The sequence below is a fragment of the Acinonyx jubatus genome, chromosome A3, assembly GCF_027475565.1.
Source record: "Acinonyx jubatus isolate Ajub_Pintada_27869175 chromosome A3, VMU_Ajub_asm_v1.0, whole genome shotgun sequence".
Lineage (NCBI taxonomy): Eukaryota > Metazoa > Chordata > Mammalia > Carnivora > Felidae > Acinonyx > Acinonyx jubatus.
In genome coordinates, this window is record NC_069388.1 from 44,143,802 (window position 1) to 44,170,289 (window position 26,488).

General features: G+C 40.6%; 2 protein-coding genes across 8 annotated transcripts in view; one reads left to right on the top strand and one right to left on the bottom strand.

Moving 5' to 3' along the window:
• Positions 1-1,555: 1,555 nt before the first annotated feature.
• Positions 1,556-17,550, bottom strand: CRNKL1 (crooked neck pre-mRNA splicing factor 1). The gene is made up of 14 exons (XM_015071102.3): positions 17,383-17,550; positions 15,427-15,579; positions 14,303-14,394; positions 13,323-13,481; positions 12,685-12,851; positions 10,749-10,927; positions 9,192-9,362; positions 7,555-7,746; positions 6,775-6,834; positions 6,024-6,104; positions 5,006-5,245; positions 3,740-3,841; positions 3,050-3,298; positions 1,556-2,102 (listed from the first exon to the last, which is right to left on the bottom strand). Exons 1-14 carry the CDS (start codon positions 17,431-17,433, stop codon positions 1,935-1,937), a joined length of 2,064 nt encoding a protein of 687 aa, XP_014926588.1. The 5' UTR covers positions 17,434-17,550; the 3' UTR covers positions 1,556-1,934.
• CFAP61 (cilia and flagella associated protein 61) overlaps positions 17,539-26,488 on the top strand; it is a 278,182-nt gene continuing 269,232 nt past the window's right edge. For 4 of the 7 annotated variants that reach the window (XR_008289225.1, XM_015071100.3, XM_027069482.2 and 1 more), the window contains exons 1-2: positions 17,541-17,655; positions 25,495-25,645. Coding sequence is in view for 5 of the 7 variants with exons in the window: in XM_015071100.3 (XP_014926586.3) it covers positions 25,503-25,645 (143 nt within the window). In the remaining 2 variants the exon portion in view is untranslated. Of the gene's footprint in view, positions 17,656-25,494; positions 25,646-26,488 lie in introns of all 7 variants that reach the window. The other 3 variants (XM_053200304.1, XM_015071099.3, XM_027069481.2) reach the window with 3 other exon arrangements.

A 26,488-nucleotide genomic window follows, 5' to 3' on the forward strand; every position in this document is an offset into this window, starting at 1 on the left:
GAAAGGACTTACTCTGGTGGAGTTGAGAGTAAGAGAAATGAATCTTTTATGTTTCTCCCATGAGAAGGTAACTTTTTCCTTCATGCATGACACTAATCAGAAAGTGGTATTATGAGCTGACGTTGGAAACATGACCAATTTTGTTCTTATGTAGCATAAGAACAGGAAGCATAAGAACGTATGTTCTAACAGCTTATGTAAGCATAAGAACAGCATGCAGCATAAACAGGAAAGAATTGTAGGAAGACTAGTCACTTATATTAGCATTTTGACCTGCTTTCATCTTACCCCTTGACTGCACTTAGCCAAAGGGTATTAAAATCACAAATGTTCCTCCTCACCAAGTAGACCTCAGGACTCCATAGTCAGAATCCATCTGATACCCAGCAGCTGGGGTGACACTGGTGCAGTGACTGAAGCAGTGAGACTGAACACACGTTTGTCTTTTACCCTGACAGTCCTACATTCTCCCTTCAAACACTAGCTTATTTTCAAGATAAAATTTAGTAATATACAGACTAGCTTTTTTTATTCCTTTGGGTGAAATTTTTGCAAATTTAATAGGTTTACCCAATTAAACAAGTAAATAAATTTGCCAATTGCCTTTACCGGTGACAAAATATTCTTGAAGATAACAATTCTAGTCAAATAGCTCAGGCACTGAACAAAACAAAAAGCAGGCTTGAGAAATCAGGCCAGATTAAAGAAAATAAGATCAATTAAGGCACATATTATTTGCTTGAGGATATGAGCAATGTGTCCGCAAATATGTTACCATCTCTGCTTTTTCTTTTTTAGAATCATAGTTGGTTATCTACCTTGTTTCTCACATGTTCTAAACCAAGGGTAAATCACATGCATCAGGTTTTACAGTAGCTACTTTCTATAACAGCATACTAGAAATTGTGGTATTCTAGGCAGACGTGATTGCCTTGTCCAGTAAGGTTGGGGAACATGCCAGCATTGCTACTGGGGATTCAAAAGGTATAGTAGTATTTACAAGGCTCTGGGAAGCTGAACTACAAAAAGATTTGATTAATAAGACCTAACACTTAATCTAGGATTTCCCAAATTTATTGGAGCAGGGGACACTTTTTCACAGCACGTTTCACTGTTCCTTAAGCCAATACAGAGCTCAACCAGTTTGGGAAAACAGATTACAGTTTAACTGAAATCTGACTAAAACGTTCTTGGTAAAGAGCCCTTGTTCAGAAATACACTAACTATAAATTATTTCCCAACTAGTGTTTTCAAAAGCAGGTAGCAAAAATGGCCACTGTTAAGAAGCCAAGGGTGTTTAGATGTTAAATTCAAGCACATTCAATTCTACAAGGACAGAAGGAAGGGATTTAGGAAAGTGGCTTGGAATGAACACTTAACACTCACTATGTACCAGGTATATTCCTTTTCTAATTTAATCTTCAAAATGAGTGGCAGAAGCTCATTTTATGAGTAAAGAAACTAAAAATAAAGGTTCAGTTATTTATCACTAAGTGGCAGAGCTGGGAATGGAACTCAAGTCTGTGTAACTCTGAAGACAGGAAAAAGTTACAGGTTTCAGATGAGTGCATGAAATATATTTATGAAGACAAGCATGAAAAAACCATACCTTACAAGTTACTGTAGAACATAACTTGAAAACTAGAAAAAGACTTTGAAAAGTCTGCAGGTCCATCTAAAATAGATGCTAAGCATTACCTCAATTAGATTTCCTAATGCATGATGTAGACAAATGTTTGGACTGATAAATCCAGCAGTTACAAAAATTACTTGCAACCCCTAAGCCAACAGCATTTTAAAAATTATTCAAAAAGTAGCTATCAAAGATTCCAATCAATTCATTACTGGTGAAATATACAAAAACTTACAGGAGTCACAACAGTTCCAAACTATTTATAAAAATAGTAACACACTTCTCAATATGAACAAGAACATCAGGATTCACTCTCATCAATGTCCTTATCTGGGTCTTGCTCAGCAGCCTCCTTTTCCTGTTGCTGTTTCTTCCAAAGTTTGGCCATGGCCAGGAGCTTGAGGTTGGGTTGGTTGGCAGCATCTTCGGGAAAGATGTAATCATAGTACTCTTCCCAGCCTGCATCAGACTACAGACAAAAAGTAAAACAATGAAAAGATAAGCCAACACATGGCTGAAATACCCAACTGCAGTTACTTTAAAGTGGAGAATTTTCACTGCCAAACCCAGAGTTCAAATTCATCTCATGTTCATCTTATGAAACAACATCAAAGCCCATCACAGCAAGAACAAGGGCTGGGCCTGCAAGACCGGGAGTGAACGAGTAGCTGTGGGGTTGGTGTTGCTGCAAGGGGAGCTCGTGGACAGCTAAAAACCAGTGGAAGAAGATCCCAAAAATCAAAGCACAGCTCCTCTGTAGTCAATCAAGAAGATACTCTGTGTCTCCTTCTCCATCTTTCAGTCTTCTAAGATTTTAAATTTTTAAAGACTTACTTCATGTTTACCTGGTAGTGAGAGCTATAAATCTGTGCACTATTCCGACTCCCTGTCCTTACTGCCCATCTCCAGTCAGTCACTGATTTGGCTTCCTAAAGGTCACTGTAGTTCCAGCCTGTACCATCACTTGCTTACAACAGCCTCCCGACAGATTTCCTCTAATCTAAGCTCCTCGAGTATGCCTGCGGGAGATGCCAACTACTGGGGCATGTCATTTTGTGCAGAAGCGTCTGCCTACAGCTTACAAAGCCTCTGGATTGGGTCTGACTTGGAGGTTGAATTTCATTTCCCTCCACTCTGACCTCCTGCTTAATGTTCCAGAAATACCACACTACATGCAGTTCCTGGAATCAACAACCTCCAAGAGGCCTTTGCCAACTGTCTCCTATTCTCTAGCCTTGGGTGGACCATACACCCTGCTCTCTGCTTCCATGGTAGCCAGACTACAACTGTCTTCTACTCCAGGCTGTCTCTTCCCATGCTCACATTGTAAATGGCACATAAAAGTACAAATTCAAAGTCAGATGCATTTTCGCTCATCTGACAGGAGATGACCAGCTCTGAGGGCTCAGTTCTTACCCCATCATCAGCCTGGACCTTTCTTCTTTTCTTGACTTTCTCTGGCATGAGTTTGTCTACTCTCTCCTTATCTGATACTGTTCCAAATTCATCTTCAAAGCTTCGCCATGATTCCAGCAACATAAGTCTCTCTTCCTTTTCTTCGCAGTTTCTCATGGTTTTGTTAGCCTCTTCATAAATTTGTCTGCATTTAGCCAAACTTCCTTCTTTCCCTGAAGACAGCTCAAACTGGGCAAAGCTGATCCATACCTTATGAAAAATTATTATACAACCAAATTAATAACCATGTCACCCAGAAAACATTCACGTAGTAACAATAACATGAATTTCTAGTTAATGATATCTGAACATACTAATAGGATTCCAAAGAACACACTAATATATGTTTCAATAATGCTGAAGCAGTCTGCTTCTATATCCAAGTAAGTTTGAAAAAGTCTTAAAATCCTGAAAAGAGCTGAACTTTTTATTAAATCCTGTGATACTGAAGTTATTCCCATGCAGTATAAATACTGACTTGGTATAAGCTTTATATTGCAAAGTCCTCTGAGACTCACGGGCACCTTCTAAAAGCAAGGAAATCATTAAAAACAAAACCAAAACAGAACACTTAAAACACAGAAATAAAATATCTCCTTCAGGACTGCTGATTTAAGCAAAATCAAAGATCATCGACAGAATGCAGGATACCTTGACATGCTGTGTTCGCTGAAGCAATCGTCGGTAAAGATTTCGTGTTCTCTCAGTTTCTTCCTGCTCAATTTCAAAGTCAATATATGATTTCCAAAGCACCTAATAAAGAGAACTTAGTCAGTCTTGACATTTAAAGAGCAACATGTCCCTAGCCAAAGCTGAGCTTAACTGCCACTCCAACCTAGGACATCCAGAAACCTAGGATTTCTATGAACAATTAAAGACTAGGCAGCATGTGGACACAATAAAAATACTGGCATTTACAAGCTGAAATTTGGCTACAATTCTACATTATGAGATAAAAGGCTTTGGATTCATTTGTGGATTCTCTTTCAGAGTTTTTCAAATGCTGGACTTACCACAAAAAGCTCAGAGACTTGCCAAGTCTCCCAGACATTGCCAAGATCCTGTCACATACAACTGACGTTGCCAGGGACATGCCTAGGCCAGGATATACTGTTCTTAACTCCACTGTAAATTCCTTCATATGTCTGAATTCACTTCAACAACTATTCAGTAAGCAGCAGCCCACCTGCTAGGTACGGCCTGTCAGGGAACAAGGATGTAGTCACATGTAGCCTGGATGCCTGGGAGCTGAGGCCAACTGATGGAACCAATAACACATAAGGCCCTGACCTAGTGCGGCTGGTGGAGCCCAAGCCATAAAATGCAGAGTCACATTAGGGCAAGACCAATAAAAGGGCTGGGTGATTTCAGTGGCTCCTGGGAGATTCACATGGTGCTAGGTGTGGTTTGGCGCCACCTCGTGGCTCAAATTTAAATACGGAAGGGATGATTTCAGGTCCTGTGGCAGGCAGAACAGTGGCAGTAGTAATTCCAGGAATATCCTGCTTTACATACAGCTTCTTTTGCTGGCCCGATCTGGGCAAAACTGTGCTAGGAGAATCTGGGGATGTGCAGTCTCAACTTCCAGTTCTCCAGATGGGGCTGCCTGCTGCCTGTTTCCATCCCTTTAGTTAGCTTTCGGTTTGAGGAAAGGAGGCAGAGAGCCAGTCACAAACCCTATTATATCCCAACTCATCCTGGTGTCACAATGGGGTTCTGGGCCCTGGTATCCTACTTGAGGGTCCCCTCACCCCCATCCTTCTTCTGCTATCTCCCACACAGAAAGAACTAATCTGAGCAGACAAGACTACAAGTAAGTTTACCTTTATAATGTAATGCACACACATTTAGATGGTTATCTAAAGCAATGCTGGAGAAGTATCTAAAACAAGATTATATTCAACTCGAGATCCTCACCTCCGGCATGTCTAAGCGTGGCTGACTGATGGCTAACTCATAGATTGCCCGGGCTCTCTCAATATCACCAAGGATTGTCTCTAACTCTGCAAACTTAATCCAAGAGGTACAATTTTCAGGTCCAAATTCCAAGAACTTCTCATAAAGCTTCCGGCATCTGTCAAATTCTCGAAGCTGCAGCTCCAATTCTATGTAACCTTTAAATAACTTGTTCTTTGGGCATTTGCCTATGGAAGTTCCCTGGAAAACAAAATGACCAAATCACTGGGATATGTGGGTTCAATCTGTGCACAGACATCACCAACCTATCCCAACAACTGTTCTCTGTTGCAGAAGAACATGACAAGCCACTCTTTCCCTCTGTGGTATCACAATGTCCACACTGGTTCTTGACAGAAGGCCAATGGAAACCCTCTACTTCCCCCACCAGTCAAGAGGGCCTATGCCCATTGGGGCCTGTTCAGCAAGAGAGTGTTTCAGAACTGTCTGCACAAGTACTCTGGATTTTACTTAGTATCTCAGGAGCATGTAGGGAATATGGACGTCAAATGGATAAAACGTCCCATAAGTGAAATGGTAATCATAGAATGAAATCTGCCTTGCTGCCCACAGCCAGGGCAAGAGTGGCTAGTAGAAGGATAACTGCATTTATACACAGTATTTAATCCTATCAAGACACTTCAGAATAACTGTTAAGAAGAAGGTGCATGTAACACCCCTGAATTTTGCACATCAGTCTATTAAAGAGCTGATTTAAGACCTAATGTGAACTAAGATCAGATCTTTCCAGTCTGAGTAAAGATCTGGTAACTGGGAGCTACAGGTAAAGCTTCCAATATTAATTTACATTTTCACCCAATCCTTCTTCAAAGGCCATGCATTTTCTGACATGTCTCAGGCTATAAAGGCAGAACAATTCTGTGGCATTCTTAGTAGGAACTGTCCAACTTGTAGGCACTGAGATTTAATTTTCTTCTCATAGAAGTCAATGATGCATCTCGATCCTTTCTTTACTCACCAAAGCTCTTCTGGCAAATGGTAAATTTTTCTGTCTTATTTCAAATTGTGCGTATAGTAACCACATCTTGGCAAATGTGAACTAGAAAACAAAAGCACAAAACACCTAAGAGAGTCATTTCAATGACACTGAAGTATGTCAAAAATTTAATAAAAGGCCACATGCGATTAGATTTCCCTACATATTCAGAGCAAAGACAGACGTGTTTTCTTGTTTTTAAGCAAATAGGATGTTTATTTCATAAAAGTTACAAACAGGAATCCAGGTACTTTATTGTACTGCATGGTCCTGCAGCCCCTGGTGTTTTGTGCGTATGCTGGTGAGCAGAGAGAACACACCACCTCTAGTCTAGAAGGTAACTCGGCCAACATCTCTACTTGTTTCTCATGCTGGGAAGTAGGGCAGAGATAACGTCTCAACCATTTCCAAAACATGCACCAGGTGTTCACCCAGGCATGCATATGTCCACTCGGATGCCAACAAACACCTGTTTGTTGTTTCCTGCACGTGCTGTGTGCTCTCTGGATGTGCATCTTCCTCCATCCTCCTATGAATTTCTATATTATCTGTATTATTCATCACAACACAGGCTGTCCTCTCAACTAGACTGTAAGGTGTTTTCTGAGGCAAGGAGCATACCCGGTTCTCACTTGAGCCTAGCACAGCAAACTATTCAAACAGTAAGTATTACTCGCGAGAAACAGAAGTAGGATTTCGACAGTTTGGAATAGAACACTTATAGCAAACATACCTTTTTATGAGGGATTAATTCCAAAGAAGCTTGATATACCTGTCTCGTCCTCTCGGGATCCTGTATTAGAATAAGAAATTTTCACAAAATATTGAAGTCTGTTACTAATACTTTCTACTGACATTAGTAAAAATGTATACCCCCAACACTGAATATGTTTTTGCAAGTTGCTATTTTCAAACTCTGATTTAATCATTTATGATCAAAAGTGAACTACCTTTAGCCATCAAACTTTGGTTAAAGAATCACCAACAATATAGCCATCAAACTCTGAGAGCTTCTCTGTAGAAAGGCTTTTCGCCTGATAGCACAAAGAAACAAAGATGTTTTATAGTCTCCACAGTAGAAAGCTAATCTTTCCCAATTAATTTACACAACTGATTTCTGAAAATCCTACTTGATCTTTACTAAAAACAAAGATGTGCAATCTAGCTGTGATCCCTACTGATGAGACAATACAGGGTATGATATGAAATTAAGCTAAGGACTGGTTCATTGTTCCCTTTCAAGTCCAAGTACTAATCTTCTTGTGCCTCAGGTTTAAAAGACAAAATACGACGGAACAACAACAAAAAAACCTTACCTGTGCCCACAACAGGTATACAGAGTTTAAAAGGTTACAGAGAGAATACGTAACTGTATGGCTGAGAACCTAAAATTAAATTCCTGTTTCTGGGACTGTAAATATCAGTTACCACCCACGGTGGCTGAGCTGTGGCCAAGCTGTACACGCAGGGCTGAGACAGCCATCAACAGCTGATGTGGGATTCCGTTTTTTACCTTTGCCTCCAATTCCTCATAGAGCGCATAGTTGACCCACAGATAGATGTAGCGCTTCCAGTGCCGCTTCTCTTGAATGGGTGGCACATTGGCAATGGCTCTTTCATACACTTCTCGAACAGTTTCTGCTTCAGCATCACTTTCCACCAAGCGCAAGTAGTCAAACCACGCATCGTAATTGTGTGGATTAGCCTAGAAAGATGCCAAGTTTAATGAACAAAAATCAAACCAAGAGCTACACTTGCTGGACTCCATGAGGGTAAAAGAAGACACTAGATTGCCTTCTTATATTTTAGCAACTGTTTTTCTAGATTCCTCATCCTATCTCATTAAAACAAACAAACAAACAAAAATGACTGAGATTTTATAAATAGAAAAGAAAAAGGAATATAGAGGAGAGATTATTAGCCAGGTGTCTCAGAGCAAGGTTGCTTTCATATACAAACACCAGCCCCAAGAGAAGTACTCAATAATTAGATGCCTATTATAAATGTTTTTGTTTACATATGTGACTGCATATCATTATGTCTAGATTTAAAATTACAGGGGAATTAAAGTTTATTTATTTATTTTGAGAGAGAGTGAGCATGAGTGAGGGAGGGGCAGAGAGAGGAGAGACAGAATCCCAAGCAGGCTCTGAGCTCTCAGTGAGGAGCCCGAGGAGGGCTCGATCCCATGATTGTGAGATCATGACCTGAGCTGAAACCTGGAGTTGGACGCTTAACTGACTGAGCCACCCAGGTGTCCCAAAATTACAGTGGAATTATAACCATGGTCACAATTGTGACACCTGCTCTTTTCAGTTAATAGTCATTTATCTTGAACATGTCTTGCTGACCTCATTTAACACCAGATTCAGCCTTTTGTTTGGCCATATCCTAATTAATTTGACTAAGCAAAATATTTTAGATATACAGCAGACCGGTAAAGGAAAATGCTACGATCTTGAATTCAAATCAAAACAGTACATTACATGTGAAGAGATGAGAATGGAACTTTTATCTATCTACATTTTTTGTTCAAGCAGTTAAGCTAAAAGGGAGTGTACAAAAACTCAAATCTCTGAGTTTGGCTAAATCTCTGAGTCTTCCTTCTTCAGAAATGAGTTCAAATGGATTCCTAATTTTAATGTTTATTTAATTTGAGTGAGTGAGAGAGAGAGAAAGAGGGAGAGAGAGAGGGAGGGAAGGAGAGAGAGAGGGAGAAAGGGAGTCAGAGTGTGAGCAGACGAGGGGCAGAGAGAAGGAGACACAGAATCCAAAGCAGGCTCCAGGCTCCAAGCTGTCAGCACAGAGCCTGACACAGGGCTCGAACAAACCCATGAACTAGGAAATCATGACCTGAGCTGAAGTCAGATGCTTAACCAACTGAGCCACCCAGACTCCCCAAATGGATTCTCAATTTCTGCTCAGGTTCTACAGTGCACAACCAGCAATCAACATGTGAGTGGCAGAGCAAACCTGAGTTGTGCTTGCTGGCCTTTTCCATCAGTCCTGCTTATTCCTATTAAAACAGCTGCCAATTACTGGGGACACATCACCAAGGGCATGATTCCTGCAAGCTCTCCCTTGCTAGCCCTCGCTTTACCGTAGCTGCTATAGTTACCCACATAGTTCAGCGTCCACGCCAGCACTCACCTTCACCTCTTCCTCATACTGGAATCTTCGCTTGCTCACAATGATGTCTTCAATACCCCGCCTATCACCAAATTTCTTCTCGAAGATGGTATAATTTTTAAAGAGTTCTTGGGCCTCCTGCTTTGAAATCCTATCCAGGGCATACTTGTAGATGACCCGTACCCTTTCAAACTAAAAGCAGACAGGATGATTATTTCTACAACACAGTATCCTCATTTTACTCACAACGTGGAAAGTAATTATGACAGAATACATTGCTTGGTAGATTCTGAGGTCTCAAAGTGTCCAAAATAAAGACTTTTCTTCTCCCTCTTGTTGAGAGTATTCATTTCAGTCAGGACAGACTGGCACTCTCCTTTGAGCTCCATATTTAATACTGTCTACCTAAGGTTGTCGGTCGGATGTCAGCGTGCATCTCAGAATTAACAGGTCCAAGGGGCGCCTGGGTGGCGCAGTTGGTTAAGCGTCCGACTTCAGCCAGGTCACGATCTCGCGGTCTGTGAGTTCGAGCCCCGCGTCAGGCTCTGGGCTGATGGCTCAGAGCCTGGAGCCTGTTTCCGATTCTGTGTGTCCCTCTCTCTCTGCCCCTCCCCCCTTCATGCTCTGTCTCTCTCTGTCCCAAAAATAAATAAACATTGAAAAAAAAATTTAAAAAAAAAGAATAAACAGGTCCAAAACTGACCTCCTGTTTCTCACACCAAACCTGGATACCTCTGTCTTCCCAGTCCTGGTAAGCAACACCTACAGTCATGCACTTGCTCAAGCCCCAAACCTCCTGGGTCCTCCTTGATTCTTCTCCTTTCCTCATTCCCCACATTCACTACTTCAACGAGCTCTGCCACATCTGTCTCTGCAACAGAGCCCTTCGCTTCCTCCCTACACCCAAGCCATCTGCATTTCTTCCCTGGACCACTTCAAAAGCCTCCTCACTTCCCCTTCTGCCACCTTCTTCCCAATATGATCTCCACAAATAAGCTAGAGACTTTCCTTCGAATATAAATCCTGTCCTACCACTCTTCTGCTTAACACCCTTCACACTTCCCACTGGCCCTGGGACAGGATCTGAAGTCCTTATCACGATAAGTGTAAGGCCCTGCATTTGGACCTCAGTGCATCTCGCTCGATTGTAGTATTTAAGTTACTTTAAAGAATTATTTCCATGTATAAGAATAGAACTGACTTATTTGTGGGGCAATCTTTGTTTTCATTTCAACTTCTGTTCTCTAAGCGCTCTGGGCTTTTGTTTTCCAGGTTTATTACCTGTAGAGCCCTTTAGTGTGGAGACCAAATGACGAATTCTCAGTTTACACATAATATTCTTATCATTGATACAAAAGCTTAATTTTCAAGCAAAGCACAACACAATTAGGACAGTTTAATACGATTTACAATCGCTTGGCTCCCAATCTACAGCTAAGCCACAAACATATACGGTTTTCTTTTAGAGATTTGAAAACATTTTTTCCAAGGGTAAGATGGATGTGAACTCAGCGTGCACAATAAGTCATCTTTCCTAGGCTGTTATGCAATGTAATTGAGTTCTTCAAGTGTACTTACTTCTTTCTGATTTTCTTCAAATTTGGCAAAGGCAACATAAAGGTGTTCATCCATATGTTCATCTCCAAAGAATTCAACGGCTCTCTCGTACACTTTCCGTGCATGGGCAAAATAACCATGTTTTTCTTCAAAGCGGGCATACTTGATCCAATTCTTAACATCAGGGTGCACGAGAACAAGTTCAGGGGACTTAAGGAAATACCACGCAAGACAATGAGGCTTAAAAAAAAAAAAAACCCACCAAACCCAAACCCCCAACAATGCTAACTACAATGATAGGGTTGATAAAACATGGGCAAAGGCAAAGAAACACTAATCTGTAACCTCTAGGAGAGGGCCGTGTCTTGTTCACCCGACTTCCTCCAGTGCTGATTCAGTACTTCAGTAATGGGTACAAGTGAGTGTGGAGAAGTGAAAAACCTGAAGCCTGTTTATCAATGCCATCCTGAATAAGTCATTAAATTGTCCAAGACTCAAGCATTATCATCTGTAAATAGAGAAAAAGACCACCAACCAACCTCACTAGATGACTGCTGGCCTTAAAGGAGGAAATGGGTATAAAGCTCTTAGCAGATTTGGACCAAAAGAATGTGCTCAATGAATGGCACCTACTGTATGTATTATATGCTCAGTAATGTTAATGTTTGAATTAATGATTAAGAAAAAAAAAGGAAAAACAAAACTGCTAACTAGAGTCAGAAGAGAAAGGTTTTGCTTTATTTTTTAACTGAAATGTAGTTGACATTAAGAAAGTTTTAAATTACCATTTTATTTCTTAATAGGATGTATCTTATTTTTCTTCTACCTTGCTTGAGGAAATCGTGACTTCCAAAGTAGTAACACCTTCAAATATGACAATGATGTTAAGAGCAAAGGCTCAGAAGCTGCGGCTGGGCTCTGAGCCCACCTCTACCACCACCTGCGAGACCCTGACCTCGCTGCTTAGCCACTTCCGCCTGGATTTCCCATCCTGCACACTCAAGTAGATCCTGTGCTCAGCGCTGTCCTGAGGACTGAATGGTGATATTTGTAAAGTGCTTCCAGCAAGGCCTGGCACATAACAAGTGTCATAAAAGCTTCCGTTAAACTGATATTAAAATGTGCAGAGGTAATGGAGACCTTAAAATTACATATTAAAGTTGATTTTTGTTTATCCTGGTATTTATGTTCATCGAAGTCACTCTTACCACTTAATTTGCAAATACCAAATCACTGTTCCTAAGCAAAATATGTACACGGGTGCACATGCATGCACGTACCCACACACAAACCAGGCACATGCACACACGCTATCCACCACCCTATACAGATTATAATCTTAACCTGAAACACAGCTAATCTTGGCAGATTCTATTTCATTTTCATTCTTGTTTCAGAGAAAACAAGGTTCAGAAGTGTTATCTGACTCATCTGAGGCTGCCCCACTAACACATGCCAGAGAAGGGACTCGAACCCATCCAGCTGGCCCCGGAGCAGAGCTTCTTGCAATACACTCTGTTTCCCTCTGGTCTCCATCCTTTGGCGGGGCCTCCGGTAGTGCTGCTAATGACCAACACCCTAGAAAAACCTAGGAAAAAAACCCTGGAGAAACAGGACTGGCTACAGGAGCCAGAGCCTTGGTGTGTCACTTTCCACAAGGAACCACAGCATTAACGCCAAAATATAAACAAACCCAAAGTTTCACTGGAAAAAAGCTCAATTACCCAGACTACGAACTTTTATTCGGACTGTCCTGTGTCTCTAGAAAATATATACGTAGCTTACGAAGCTGGCTGAACTTGCATCTTTCGTTCCCGGCCCACGTTAATGACCGTCCATGCGCCCACACCATGACCACATTAACGACTGTCCCTGCGCCCAGACCATGACTGCACCTCCATGGGACGAGTGGCACCCAGGACAGTAACAGCGCCACTCGGACTGGCTGGAAGGATATATCGCTCGTAAATGGTGCGGGCCCGATCCACCTCTTTGTATCGTAGCTCAAAGTTGATGTAGGAGTGCCAGGCTTGCTCCTCAGGCTGCCACTCCATCCAGCGCTCAAACACCTGCCGGGCGCCAGCAATGTTCCCCAGCATCTCTTCCATGTATGTGTACTTGTACCTTTAATAAAAACATCCAAAAATATGGGTCATTGTCAAAATGACTTAGGGAAAGAAAATAATCTCCAGCATTTGTAGTTTTAACTTTGTTAAATGTGAAGAAGACTTAGGCCTTTATGTTCCCCAACAGCTAAATCGAACATGGTTTCTTATCAAAATACAGATCTGCAAGGATGAACCATAGGAAAAAAAGGTAATTTTTTCTTAAAAAATTGCTTAGTTCAACAAGATATTTCTTACATATAAAAGATTACAACCCAAATTTTAGTTTTGATTACACAAGCTTTATACATTGTGATTATGACTACATACTACATACTACAGACATGAAAAAGCACTTACAGAATGTTTAAAGAAAAAGTAGGACGTAAACTAAATATATACGATTACAACTACAGAAATAAAATAAATGCACAGAAAGGCAGAACTTTTCTAGCTTACAAAAAGCTGCTTCAGTAGATGAGAAACCTACCAGAACTGGTTGACTCGAGGCAGAGTTGTTATGGCCCGGTCCCAGATATTTCGGGCATGGTTGACCTGGCGATTCTTCATTTCCATTTCTGCATATTTCAGCCAGAGTGTAATATTTCGGTAGTCTACATCTAAAGCACGTTCGTATATGGATCGAGCCCTTAAGAAGCCAGATTTGGAGAATGTCAAAGTAGCACACACAACATATGTGGCAACTATTTCAAACCATCTGCGGTGCCCTGCTATTTTATCAGGTGTCCACCATGAGCCAGGTTTTGGGTATATAAAAGTGAAAAGACAGGTTTTCAGGAAGCTACAGACTCTTAGAGAAAGACAGACATGAATGTAATTACAATGCAATATAGTAAATGTTATAATCAAGCTTTACATCAGGAAGCAAAAGAGAATAAAAATATCTAGTGCAAAAGGCTAAATAATAGGTAACTCCAGAGTTGAGAAGTTGAGGAAAGCTCCAGAAGCCAAGGTGGGCGAGGAGGGGTGCTCGTTCCAGGCAGAGAGAAGAGCCTAGTGTAGGGCAAAGAGACACTGTGTCCTCAGGAGTGGCGAATACACAGGCACGGCGGGGGCAGTGGGTGTGCCATGCCAGGAGAGTGCAGATAGGCTGGGCAATAGGAAGAGCCAGGTGGTGACTTGTATTTTGTTGGTCAGCAGTTTTTGGAGGAACGATTTTTATTTAAAAGAATCCGAATACAGAGAAAGCAGAAGAAACTGCATTTCTCTGACTGTAGAGTGTGTGCTGGTGGTGACACCCACCTATAGCATCTCCTCTGTGGTCCCCCCAGGACTCTCCTACCATAGTGCCTCTGAGGCCCCTCAAAGGACCCTAGGGTTCCACAGAACAATTTAGAAAATTACTACCAGAGGTACACTCTTTTTCACTCATGCTTTACCTTTTCCTATTTCTTTTCTGTCTCTTAACTTACATCTTTATATATGAAACTATACACTCAGTAATTTTACCTTTGAATCTCCTTTAGACTCTCTTCCCATTGTGCATATTTTATCCAGTTACTAATCACAGTTCTGTTTTTTCTTATGTTATCTTCAAAAGTCTAGAGGAAGGGATAAAAGGGTCAAATTGAAGGGAAAAATAAGTAAAAATGACATCTTCATTTGTCCGTTAATCCTGTTCTTTTTAAAAAATGTTTATTTATTTGTTTGAGAGAGAGAAAGAAGGGGGACAGAGAGAAAATCCCAAGCAGGCTCCATGCTGTCAACACAGAGCCTGACATGGGGCTTGATCCCACAAACTGTGAGATCATGACGTGAGCCGAAATCAAGAGCCCGACACTTAATCGACTGAGCCACCCAGGCGACTCCATTAATTCTGTTCTAAAAAGATTTATTCATTTTGTTGTTATTTAGGAAAAATTACATCCTGGAATCCTTGGGAAATAAGAAACTCATAATGAAGGTTATAATCTCAAGTGTTTCTTTAAAGTCTTACATGCAAACAAAGAGAAAAACTTTAGATGTACAGAATTATTAGCAAAGTTGTTGATATCTTCTCTTATAACTGATAATAACTGATCCTTTAATATACTCTATACTTATTCCTAGTATAAAAATGTTTTTGACTATTTCACTCCTCTCAGTAACATCTCCAAATTTCATACATCACTCTTTAAACATCACTAGTAAGTAAATACAACAGGGTTAGTGGTTTAAAACTACTCTCCAGAGTGAGGATTCTAGGGTAAGGAGGTCAGATCCCCAAGTCTTTTCATGGCTCTTTCCCAGGTCTTAAATCCTACTGCAGAAAGTGGTAGAGTACACAACGCGGCCTTGGTTAAATCCAGCCCCTTACAGCTGTCACATGTTTCACTTGTTAAACTACCACCTCTTTGCTTAAACTACCAAAAATTATGTCTCTGGTGGATTTAATTTCTTTATACTTTTAAAGATAATTCATGGTATATTTTATAAAGTTAAACAAAATGCAATTATCTGGTAACCAGAAGTCACACTACTCATGGTGCTAGAAACGATAAACTATTCTTATGCTATTGCCTCTCTAACCAATGAGGAACTCTGCAAACTCTGACAATGTTATTAACAGACTGGAAGGTATCACCTTGACTGACCTTCCTTTTCCTTAGTTTGTAATCATTTAACTCTTCTTCATCTGTGATCTTCTGTTGAGGTGGAGGTGGAAGAAGCTCAAGTTCTCTTTCTTTAGCTTCTCTTAAGAGTTGTTCGGCAGTTATCTGTACCTCAGCCGGGGCTTTGTTTTTCACCTTTTAAGACACAAGACGTTTCCATTTTTAATAGATGCTCATCACACAAGGTTAGGAAAACAGACATTTTTTGGGGTGTGAACTTTTTAAGTATTATTACCAGATGCTCTCTTTGTACAACATGTTTTCATTTCTCTATGAAAGTAAACACAATGTTTTCTTTCTTATGCATGGGATCTATTACAAAGCCATAGGTAAGTCTTAAGAGAAAAGATAGCAAGAATACCAAGTGTCCCCTTTTAGATTAGTATAATAATAAACTTTGAGGTTCCTTAGGTAAAATTCTCACTGGAGGTTTTATCAAGATGTGTGCCACATCTTATCTAGTGTTACAACCTCTATTTAAAAAATTTTTCTATTAATGCCCCAGGTGAACGATAATGTCTCAAGTTGTGTTTGGTTTTTCATGGCATTTCAAATCAAAGATAATATTCAGTAACTTCCCATCATTAGACTGTAAGTTTCTTGAGGTCTTAGAGCTGCCCAACACAACAGCCATGAGCTAATGCAGTGAGTCCAAACAGAGATGAGCTGTGAGGGTAAAATATAAACTGGATTTTGAAGACTTAGCATGAAAAAAAACAAAACTATCGAAGTAAATTTTCCATATTGATTACATAATGAAACAGCAATATCTTGGAGATACAGAGTTAAAGATAATACACAGTTAAACTAATGTCACCTGTTTTGATTGTTTTTTTTCATTTTTTAAAAATATTTATTTATTTTTGAGAGACAGTGAGCGAGCGAGCAAGGGAGGAGCAGAGAGAGGGAGACACAGAATCTGAAGCAGGCTCTGAGCTGAGCTGTTAAGCACAGAGCCCAATGCGGGTCTTGAACTCACAGACCATGAGATCATGACCTGAGCTAAGTCGGATGCTTAATCAACTGAGCCACTTAGGTGCCCCTTAACTGTTTAGTGTAGCTGTAGGAAAAGTTAAATTACAAACGTAGCTCTCATTATATTTCTATTGGACCACTGGTGACAAATCAAATTTTATGGAATTGAATTATAAGACACATTAATTGTTTAATGTCACATGAGGAATCTCAAAATGATGCTAGCTCATATGTAATCACAGATAATGTGCTATGTGATTTATACGCATTATCTCGGGGAATTGTCTAAATGAGTATGTAAAGGACAAGCTCAAGAGAGCCATCTGGGCTGGAGAAACAGACTAGAGTGAGGGCATCTGCAAAGGCTCAGGACAAAGCCTGTTACGTATTAAGCACTAAGTATCAGCCACCCATGGAAATACCAGATAACATCAAATTTATTGTTTAATTAACTTAATGCCGCTACACAACGCATGCCCTCTCTTTCCTTCAACAATCAGCTGGGCTAACTCCTTGTCAGCCATCAAGTGTCAGCTTAAATATCACTTCCCCAGCAAAGTTTACTCTGCAGACCCCTCACACAACTATTCCATGGCATATTGTACGCTGCAGCAGAGCATTTGGCAAGGTTGCAATTTTACACTAACTCGTGTCTTATTTGAGCACTGCTCGTCGCCGCGTTAGATCATAGCTTCCCAGCTCCTAGCGCACTAATTTCTGCCAAATGACCCCACTCCTTCCCCAACAAAAACACCTCCCAGAACGAAGGCCACGACGGCTCGGGAATGCTCAGGAGTGACAAAAGCCTACCCCCAACCACCGGCTGACCCCTCCTTCTTCCCCTCAGCCCGCACGGGGTAGGCCTGCTCCTGGCACCACACCCTCTCCCGCCGCAGGCCCCACGGAGGTTGGAACAGCCCCTCTCCCGGGCCTCCTCCCACAAATCCCCTCGCGGTCGCCTACCTTGGCCACTTTGGGAATCCTCTGTTTCCCGGCTGCGGTGGAGGCCGCCATGGCTGCAGCAGCAGACCTCAGGCCAACCTGGACCCCCAAAATAGGCCCGAAGGCTGGCCGGAACCCCAAAGCGTTCTGACAACAACAGGGATCCCGGAACAGGAAGCGGAACTAGCTGTATGACCTTTGACTTCCCGCACGCGTCGTGACGCAGTTGTAACTTCGTTTCTGTGGTAACCAGGCTGAGCGTCCTTCTCTGAGCGCCGCATCGCAGAGTTGCAGGTGAGATGGGTAGCGCTGGCCACCCAGCGGGATCGGGATTCAGGGCGTCAGGGACGCACCCCAAATCAGTCTCCGAGACTGGGATGACTGTGCGAGGACGGGTGGGTCTGTCGAACCGTGGCGCCAGGGAAGGGGAATGGGAACAAAGCTCGGGTCCGGACGCTTGGGGGCGGAGGGAGAGAGGCCGGCCAGAAAACTACCATTCCCAGCATGCTAAGGGGGCGAGCTGCTGGATTCCTAGGTAGCCCGGCGCCGCGTTGCCTTCTAGGCTTTGTAGTCTCTGAGGTCCAGTCCTTTTCCTTTCTGGACAGTTGTGCACAAATAAACTTTAAGGCTTGTAATAAAAAATAACTGAAGGTATTTTAAAGCCAGATAATAGAAAAATTAAAATGAATCATCAGAGTACTGACAAATAAGCCATCCTTGTGGTCAGATAAACAGATGTTTAAATTTTCTGTGAATATGTCATAATTACGTAAATTCTCTTAGCCTCAATGTCCTTAACTATGAGACTAAAATAATAGTATATATTTTATCAGCATTAAGGACAAAATCTATGTAAAGTTCTCGGTAAATGATAGGTGGTATAATTCTTGACCTGTCTTCAAAACGGAAAAATTATGCAAGAAAATGGTTGAGAATTAAAAAAAAAAAAAAAAAGACTTTATATTTTACAGTAGTTTTAGGTTCACAGAAAAGTTAGATGAAGGTACAGAGAATCCTATTTCTCATGCCTGCCATCCCTCCTCCCCCCACTGTCAGTATTCCCCACCAGAGTGGTACATTTGTTACAGCTGATGAACCTGCACTGACACATCATTATCACCCAAAGTTCACAGTTAACATTAAGGTTCACCCTTGGTGTTGTAGATTCTATGGGATTTAATGGCCTATATTTACCATCATAGCATGGTAAAGAACAGTTTCACTATCCTAAAAATCCTTTGTGTTCCATCTATTTATCTCTCCCTCCCCCTTTGCCTCCTGCAACCACTGATTTTTTAAAAATTGTCTCCTTAGTTTTGCCTTTTCGAGAATGTCATATCATTGAAGTTGTATAGAATGTAGCCTTTCCAGATTGGTTTCTTTCACTTGGTAGTATGCATTTAGGATTACGCCATGTGATTTCATGGCGTGAAAAACTCATTGGTTAAGAAATTTTGACAGTTGCAAGTCTCCTTTGGTGTTTAGGAAAAATATTTTTAAATGTGTGTGTGTGTGTGTGTGTGTGTGTGTGTGTGTGTGTATGTGTGTGTGTATTTTATGTATCTAGAAAAATCATGTCTACCTCTATAAGAAGTGATTCTGGAAAAAAAAAAAAAACTAGGCTGATTTCCCAAACTGAAGTCATTTGTAACCAATATAAAAATATTTTCCATAGCTTTGTACTACCTACATTATTATTTAAATATTTATAAGTAATCTCACTTTTCAAATTCTAAATGAACTGAATGTGATTTTATATCACTATAATAGTCACCTAACAAAATAAACAAATAGCTTTTAAGACAAAAAGATGTTTCCCTTAAGTAATTTCCCTTCAATTTGTAACTATGCATAACTAATTTAACAAAGTTTAATTTTAATCATCTCTAGCCTCCTCTCAGAGACATAAACACCTTAGAATGTTTTATTTCTGATTGCCCTCCTTCCATCCTACAAGTTTTTATTGTCTGGTAATTTAACGCAGTTTTTTTGTTTTAATTTTTTTTAATGTTTTATTTTATTTATTTATTTATTTATTTATTTATTTATTTATTTAGAGACAGAGGGACAGAGCACGAACGGGGGTGGGGGAGGTGGGGTGGGCAGAGAGAGACACAGAATCGGAAGCAGGCTCCAGGCTCTGAGATGTCAGCACAGAGCCGGATGCAGGGCTCTGACTCGTGAACTGTGAGATCATGACCTGAACAGAAGTTGGACGCTCAACCGACTGAGCCACCCTGGGCGCCCCTGCAGTTTTTGTTTTTTAAGCAAAATTTATCATTTTTACTTTTCTTGTTGCCATCAATGCTTCTTTAGATACACCTGCATGTTTACTTTTCTCTCTCCAGCCTTTTATCTTACGTTTCATTCCTCTCTGATTTTAATTTTATTCTTCCCAGTACATCTTATAGGAGTTCTTTCAATCAGATTCTTTGGTAATTTCTTTCTATCTGTAGTAGATTTTCTTTTTTTAACCTCCATCTTTTAATGATTGTTTAGCTAGGCATAGAATTCTAGGTTAATAGCTGTTTTTACCTTTGCTTGCACGTGCATATGCGCATGTGTGCACACACGTGTGACCAGAGGAGGGGCAGAGAGAGAGAGAGAATCCCAAGCATACTCCACGCTGTCGGCATGGAGCCCAGCTCAGGGCTCCATCTCATGAACCATGATACGATGACCTGAGCTGAAATCAAGAGTCAGACACTTAACGAGCTGAGCCACCCAGGCGCCCCTACCCTTACCTTTACGTTTTTTTTTTTAATGTTTGTTTTTGAGAGCCTGCAAGTGGGGGAGGGGCAGAGGTAGGGGGACAGAAGATCCAAAGTGGACTCTGCCCTGAAAGCGGAGAGCCCGATGCGGCGCTTTAACTCACGAACCATGAGATCATGGCCTGAGCTGAACTTGGACACTCAACTGACTGAGCCATCCAGGTGCTCTCCCCTGCTCCCCAGCTTATCTTTACCTTTTTAAAGATACTATTCTGGTGGTTGGGAAGCTCTAGCCCATAAGGCAAATTCTGTCCATCTGCTATTTTGTATGACCCATAAGCTAAGAATTTTTTAAAAGACATTTTTAAACAATTGAAAAAAGCCAGAAGAATATTTTAGGACACACTAAAATTATAGAAAAGTCAAACTGCAGTGTCCATGAGTAGAATTTTATTGGAATACAATCATGCTCATATTGTATTCATATTGTCTCTGGCTGTTATCATGCTGTAATAGCAGAGCTGCATAGTTGCACAAAGAACATGTGGCTCATGAAGCCTAAAATATATATCATCTGGCCTTTTGCAGAGGGAGTTTGCCAACCCATGTACTACTGGCTCCTATTGTTGCTGATGAGAAATATACTCTTAGTCTAATTATTATTCTTGCATAGGCAGTTTCTCTTTTATCCAGTCATTTTCAGGCTTTCTCTATTTTTAGTGTTTTGTAATTCCACTACTATATATTCAGGATTTATTTTTATTTTCCTGCTCAGACTGAGGATTCAGGTCTTTCATCAATTCTAAAAAAAAAAAAAAAATTAGCCAGTATTTTCAAACAATATTTTATTTCTTTATTTTTTGAATTCCTATAAGACATTAATGGAATTCCTCTAAGACACAGATAATCTTTTTCTTCTGTCTTACATGTCTCTTAACTGCTTTCCATATTCTCTATTTCTCTGTGCTTCGTTCTAGATAGTTTCTTCATAACTGCCTTCCAGTTCATTAATTTTCTTCAATCTTGTCTAATATGTTTTAACCCATCCAATTAGCTTAAAGTTTAATGATCATATTTTCCGTTTTTAAAGTTTCTGTTCTTTTTCATAATTACCTGTTCTCATGACTTTTCTCTATATGTATTTCTAGTAATTGTAAAGATACTTATTTCATTGTGTCTTCCACAGTCTATTATCTGAAGTTCTTGGGGACTTGCACACTACACAGGTAGTGTGGATTGGGGTGCACACCTACTTTGATCTAGGATTTGGATTCCTCACAGCATTTTTGTTTTCTTCTGTTTTCTATCCAGAGCTATCAGTAGAGAAAGCTTCTTTGTCACTTCCGTAGGCTAGTAAAGTTCGTTTTTTTAGTCTTCTCATTTACCGAGAGGTCCGCCCCTCCAAAGTCCAGGTTGTATACATGGTTTGACTTTCAGTTCTCAGTTTTGAATGAGGCACCTGCTCTCCCCATGGGGGGAAATTGAGACTCTTGCCCCCAGGGCCTGTATCACATTTGATCGCTCCCTGAGCCACTGCACACAAAGTCATTGCCATCTGGGTGGAGGATTTCCCTTTGCTCTCTCTTCCTTCTTTCCATGTTTCCTTTTCCCCCAAAGCTCAGCTCTGTAATTATACTTTCTTATTTTATTCAAATTTTTTGTATATTTGTAGCATCAACTTATGACATCATGTTTCACAAACAGGATGTCTCTTTCTAGTTTTGCTTTTAAGTTCAAACCAAAACCAGGAATGACAACATTTATGGCTAGCTTTACAAGAGTCTAGACATTATTAAGGTCTGTTTCCACCCAAAGTAGGTAAAAGATATTTGCAAATATGAAAATCTGTTGTCTCTACGAATGTCACGTCTTTGTAGGAGGCACCTAATTTCACATTCACAGGGGCTGTGGAAAATATTACTGAGTTTTTAATTGCTCACATGGTAGTCAGTCAGGTTCTGATTGCCTCCTTTGAAATAATACCATCATTTTATTCCTTGGTAATGCTTCTCCCAGATTTGGAGTGATAAGGCCTTCTGTTGAGACACCCTCCATGGATTATCTTCCTACTGGTCTATGGTGCCCATCCAATGTGTACTGTGTGTGTTTGATCCCTTAAGGTAGAAGGTACTATCTGAAATTATACACATGCCAAACCCCAAAGAGAGGAGACTTCAGCTGGGAAAAAAGGATTTCACACCAGGATATGAGATGAAAAAGTTCTGGAGATGGATAATGGTGATGATTGCACAAAAATGTGAACTTACATCATGCCCCTGAATGGTACACTTAAAATGGCAAAAATGACAAATTTTTGGTTATGTGTATTTTGCCACAATAAAAACAATCATGATTTCAGTCATATTTTTATATATGTGTGTGTATATGTATATGTGTGTGTATGTGTATATATACATATAATGTTTTTCATAGTGAGAAGGTATTATGCATTGAGAAGGTATAATGAAGAATGCATTGCTGTATTTCAAAATAATTTTTTAAAATTAAATGTTAAGAAAGATTGACATTAGAGTTAGAACATGAAGTCAGGAGCACCTGGGTGGCTCAGTCAGTTAAGCATCCAACTTCGGCTCAGGTCATGATCTTGCAGTTTCTGAGTTTGAGCCACGCATTGGGCTCTGTGCTGAGCTCGGAGCCTGGAGCCTGCTTTGGATTCTGTCTCTCCCTCTCTCTCTGCCCCTCCCTGCTCACACTCTTCTCTGTCTCTCTCAAACATTAAAAAAAAAAAAACAAAAAAAAAACCATGAAATCAGCTCATAATGGCAGCTAGGCTATGTAAAGCCCTCTTAGAAAGGAAATGTTGTCAGGTCATTAAAATTTAGCTGCCACTTTATTAAAGGTGTGTTCATTTATCTAAGAAAGAATGTGTCTTTGCAAAGGGGATCAATTGGTCCTGTGGGTGTCAACAATGTAGAGATGCCCAGGCAAACTGGGAAGATGCCACCTAAGCATTACCCATCTCTGGTTTCCTTGGCTTTAAATCTCTGCAGTAGATGAAGTTCCCCCAGACCTTAGGAGCTTTGAGTGACTTCTTGATGTCCACTATTTTGAATCCTGAGAATGTCCATGTTCAATAGTAATAATGATGATATGGCTAATATTTACCAAGCACTTAACTACATGTCAAACGCCACTTTCAGTGTTTTGTATATAATAACTCATTTATAAAACCCTTTACAGTATGTATAGTATCTCTGATTTACAGATAAGAAAACTGAGGCACAGAGAGTTTTAGTAACTTGCTCAAGGTTACACAGCTAGTAGGCGATAGAAACTGGGTCTCATCCCTGGTACTCTGATTCCACAGACTATGTTCTTGGCCTTAGCCCCATGTAAACCACCTTCCAATAACTGGGCTTTCCATGTGGTGGTCTGTGAGGACAGAGTGCATGGATGGCCTTGCCATGGCACAGGTGGAGGCTAAACCAGCTTAAAGAAATGTTTATTTATTTCTATCTTCAGAGTGTGAAGAAAATTTGGAGCCAATCTTTCTGATTTTGGACATGTTATATAAATATCAAGGTTTTCTTCCCTTGCAAATGTGTAGATCTGTCATTCTGAGCTCACATTTTCACAAGGCTGGAGCTGAGAGTACATGTGCCCCCAGTTCATCTCAGCCACCCTGATACCAAGGCTGCAAGAAAGTGGCCAGATAGCACACCTTGTTCTCTCAAAAGAGAGGAAATCAGACTTGTATTTAGCTTACATGACTTGTTTGTTAACTGTCTGGGCTGCAAAAACATCTAGACTGCTTGGCTGTTGACTTTCCCATTGTAAATGAATAAATTGGCATTTTGGACTCTTTTCAGTTTCAGTGAGCTTGGACAATGTAGGGCATCTGGGTTTGCTTTGCGGGGGCTAATGGAGGCCCCTGCGAGTTGAGGGTGGTATGAATTCACCAAGGAGAAAGCCACTGGGTAAGGATTCTTGGCTGCCACCTGCTATCTTTCTAAGTTCCCTTGCATGACCCCACACCTTGCACCCTTACCCATCTGAGTGCTGATGGTTAAGAGCAGTCAAACTGCAGTTAATGTGAACACCAGTGGACCGTGAGGGCAGGGGGACCTTCACCCACAGAGACAGCCTGCAAGCTACTTAAACAGGGGGAATGACAGGGAGTTGGACTAGAAGCACATGCCAAAGGTTCTGTTTCTGACCAAACATACGTGTCCTGAGGCAAGTCACTTCACTTCATGGGCCTCAGTTCCCTCATCTGACGAAGGAGGAGCTGTCTCAGACCCCTGCAGTGCTCAAGTTCTTTGGTACCTTGGCACATTGAAAACTGCAAGGAAATCTCTAAACAACAGCAATAACAAAAAGCCACACGATGTAACATTGTGTTTTGAAAGAAAACCATACACACTATGTAATCGCACTTATGTGATGTACAACAATTGGCCAAGATCATCTATGTGATCGAAGTCCGAATTATGGTTACCTTTAGAGGGGCGAGTGAAATGGGGGCTGCTGTGAGGTGTTGGGAGTGCTCTATATTGTTCCTAGGGTCCCAGGGTGAAAATTAATGTGCCTGTTTTGAGAATACTGGCCAGTATCTAATAAAATTATTTTCCCTAGGAGAAAAGAAAGGAGGAGAAAGGAAGGAACGGAGGGACAGACAGAAGGAGGAAGGAAATAGACACACACACACACACACACACACACACACACACATATTGAGACGTTAAGAGAATCAGTTTGTGGCCTGCTGTTCCTGTCAGCAGCATTCCCCAAAGTGTCCCTCTGGAACATTAAACTCTCCAATGTTGCTGTCATTAGAAATTTTTCTCAGAAAGGGTGTGGGAAAGTCTGGGAAAGGAGATACTTTATTATGGAACTTCTCAAAGACTTTTATGGGCATAGTCGTCTCTCAGGAAGGCCATCATAAGCAGCATTTCCTACACTTAATTGACCAAAGAACTTTTTTTTTGTCTCAAAATATCTCTCAGGACTGTTGCTTTTCAGGGCTACAGTTTGGGGAACTTTATTTGGAACATGGGCAGAAGCTGTCAGTATTTCCCCTGTAACTTGACCACATGCCATGGTGGCCAATTAAATAAAGAGGATTCTGAATCAGTAATAACTCCTTTCAATGTTTTTCAATCCTATTGTTAGAATATTTTAAAGCAGCTTTGTTGGAAACAAAGAGTACAGTTGCAGACATTTCTAGATGGGCCAATTCTCAGAAACATCATTCTCCTGGAGAGACACACATTGGCTGGTTTGCAATGGCAGTCGTTCGTCATAGCCAACCCCCAGGGGAAACTGTCCCATCAGTACTGAAATACCATGTTCATTCTGACCATACGGAAATTGAATTCACATCCAGTTTTGTAAGTACTGTAACTGGATGGGCTTGTCATCTCAGATTAACAGTGGACTGTTTTCTGTTTTTTTGGGACAGGATAAAAAATGTCAGTACTCACTTCACCAAGAGGAAAGGTAGAAGTGGTTCATTGCCGAAGAACAGAATCACAGGATATTTATTGTATCAAAAACCTCATTAGAAAATTTACCCAGAAGCTGTTTGGGAGGCTAAATATCATCTATCTTCTGTAAGTATGTAGCTAAGTAACCTAGGAATATTTATCAATTTTATCACACACTAAAAGGGACCCAAATCCTTTGTCTTTATGGGGCTTATGATCAGGAAGTGAGCAGCAAGAAAATCTATTCCTGTGGAGCAGAAGATCTCCAGGAACAACCAACCTCTAAGTTCCATAACAGCCTGCAAAATGAAAGGGTTTCTCGTGGGCTTTGGATTCAGGCAAACTTGGGTTCAAATCTCAACTGCCTCTCCCACTAGTAGAATCTTGGGGTAAGTTAATAATATCAGCTGCCAGTTTTGAGAATTTATTTTCTGTCAGGTTCTGTGTTTTGCCAATATTGTCTTATTTGCAACACTGAGGTAGACACTATCCTGCCCATTTTACAGATCAGAAAATGGAGGCCTGCCGAAGGTCAAGCAGTTAGTAAGTAACAAAGCCCATATTTGCTCTTAACCATTGTTATTAAGTGTTCCTCTAAGCTTCAAAATACACATAGATTTTTTTTCTCTGTTTTTTTTTGGGGGGGTGGGTGGGGAGGAAACACCAGAATATAAATATCCTATAATCTATTCCTTATTATTTTTATTGAAAAAGATGAAAAACAGCTCAAGTATTTTGAATTTTATAAAGCTTCATATTAAATACAACTGAAATGTTTAAACAAAGGCCAGCCTAAGACATTAAAATTTGTAGTTTCTGGTGATCACACTGATGAATGTAATGTGAATTGACACAGTTCTGTGGTAGAGCATTAGGGCAACATGTATAAAATGCTTTAAAAAATATCTATATATATCAATGAAATTATTCCATTTTTTAGCACTTTGGTGGATTGAAAACCTTAACAAT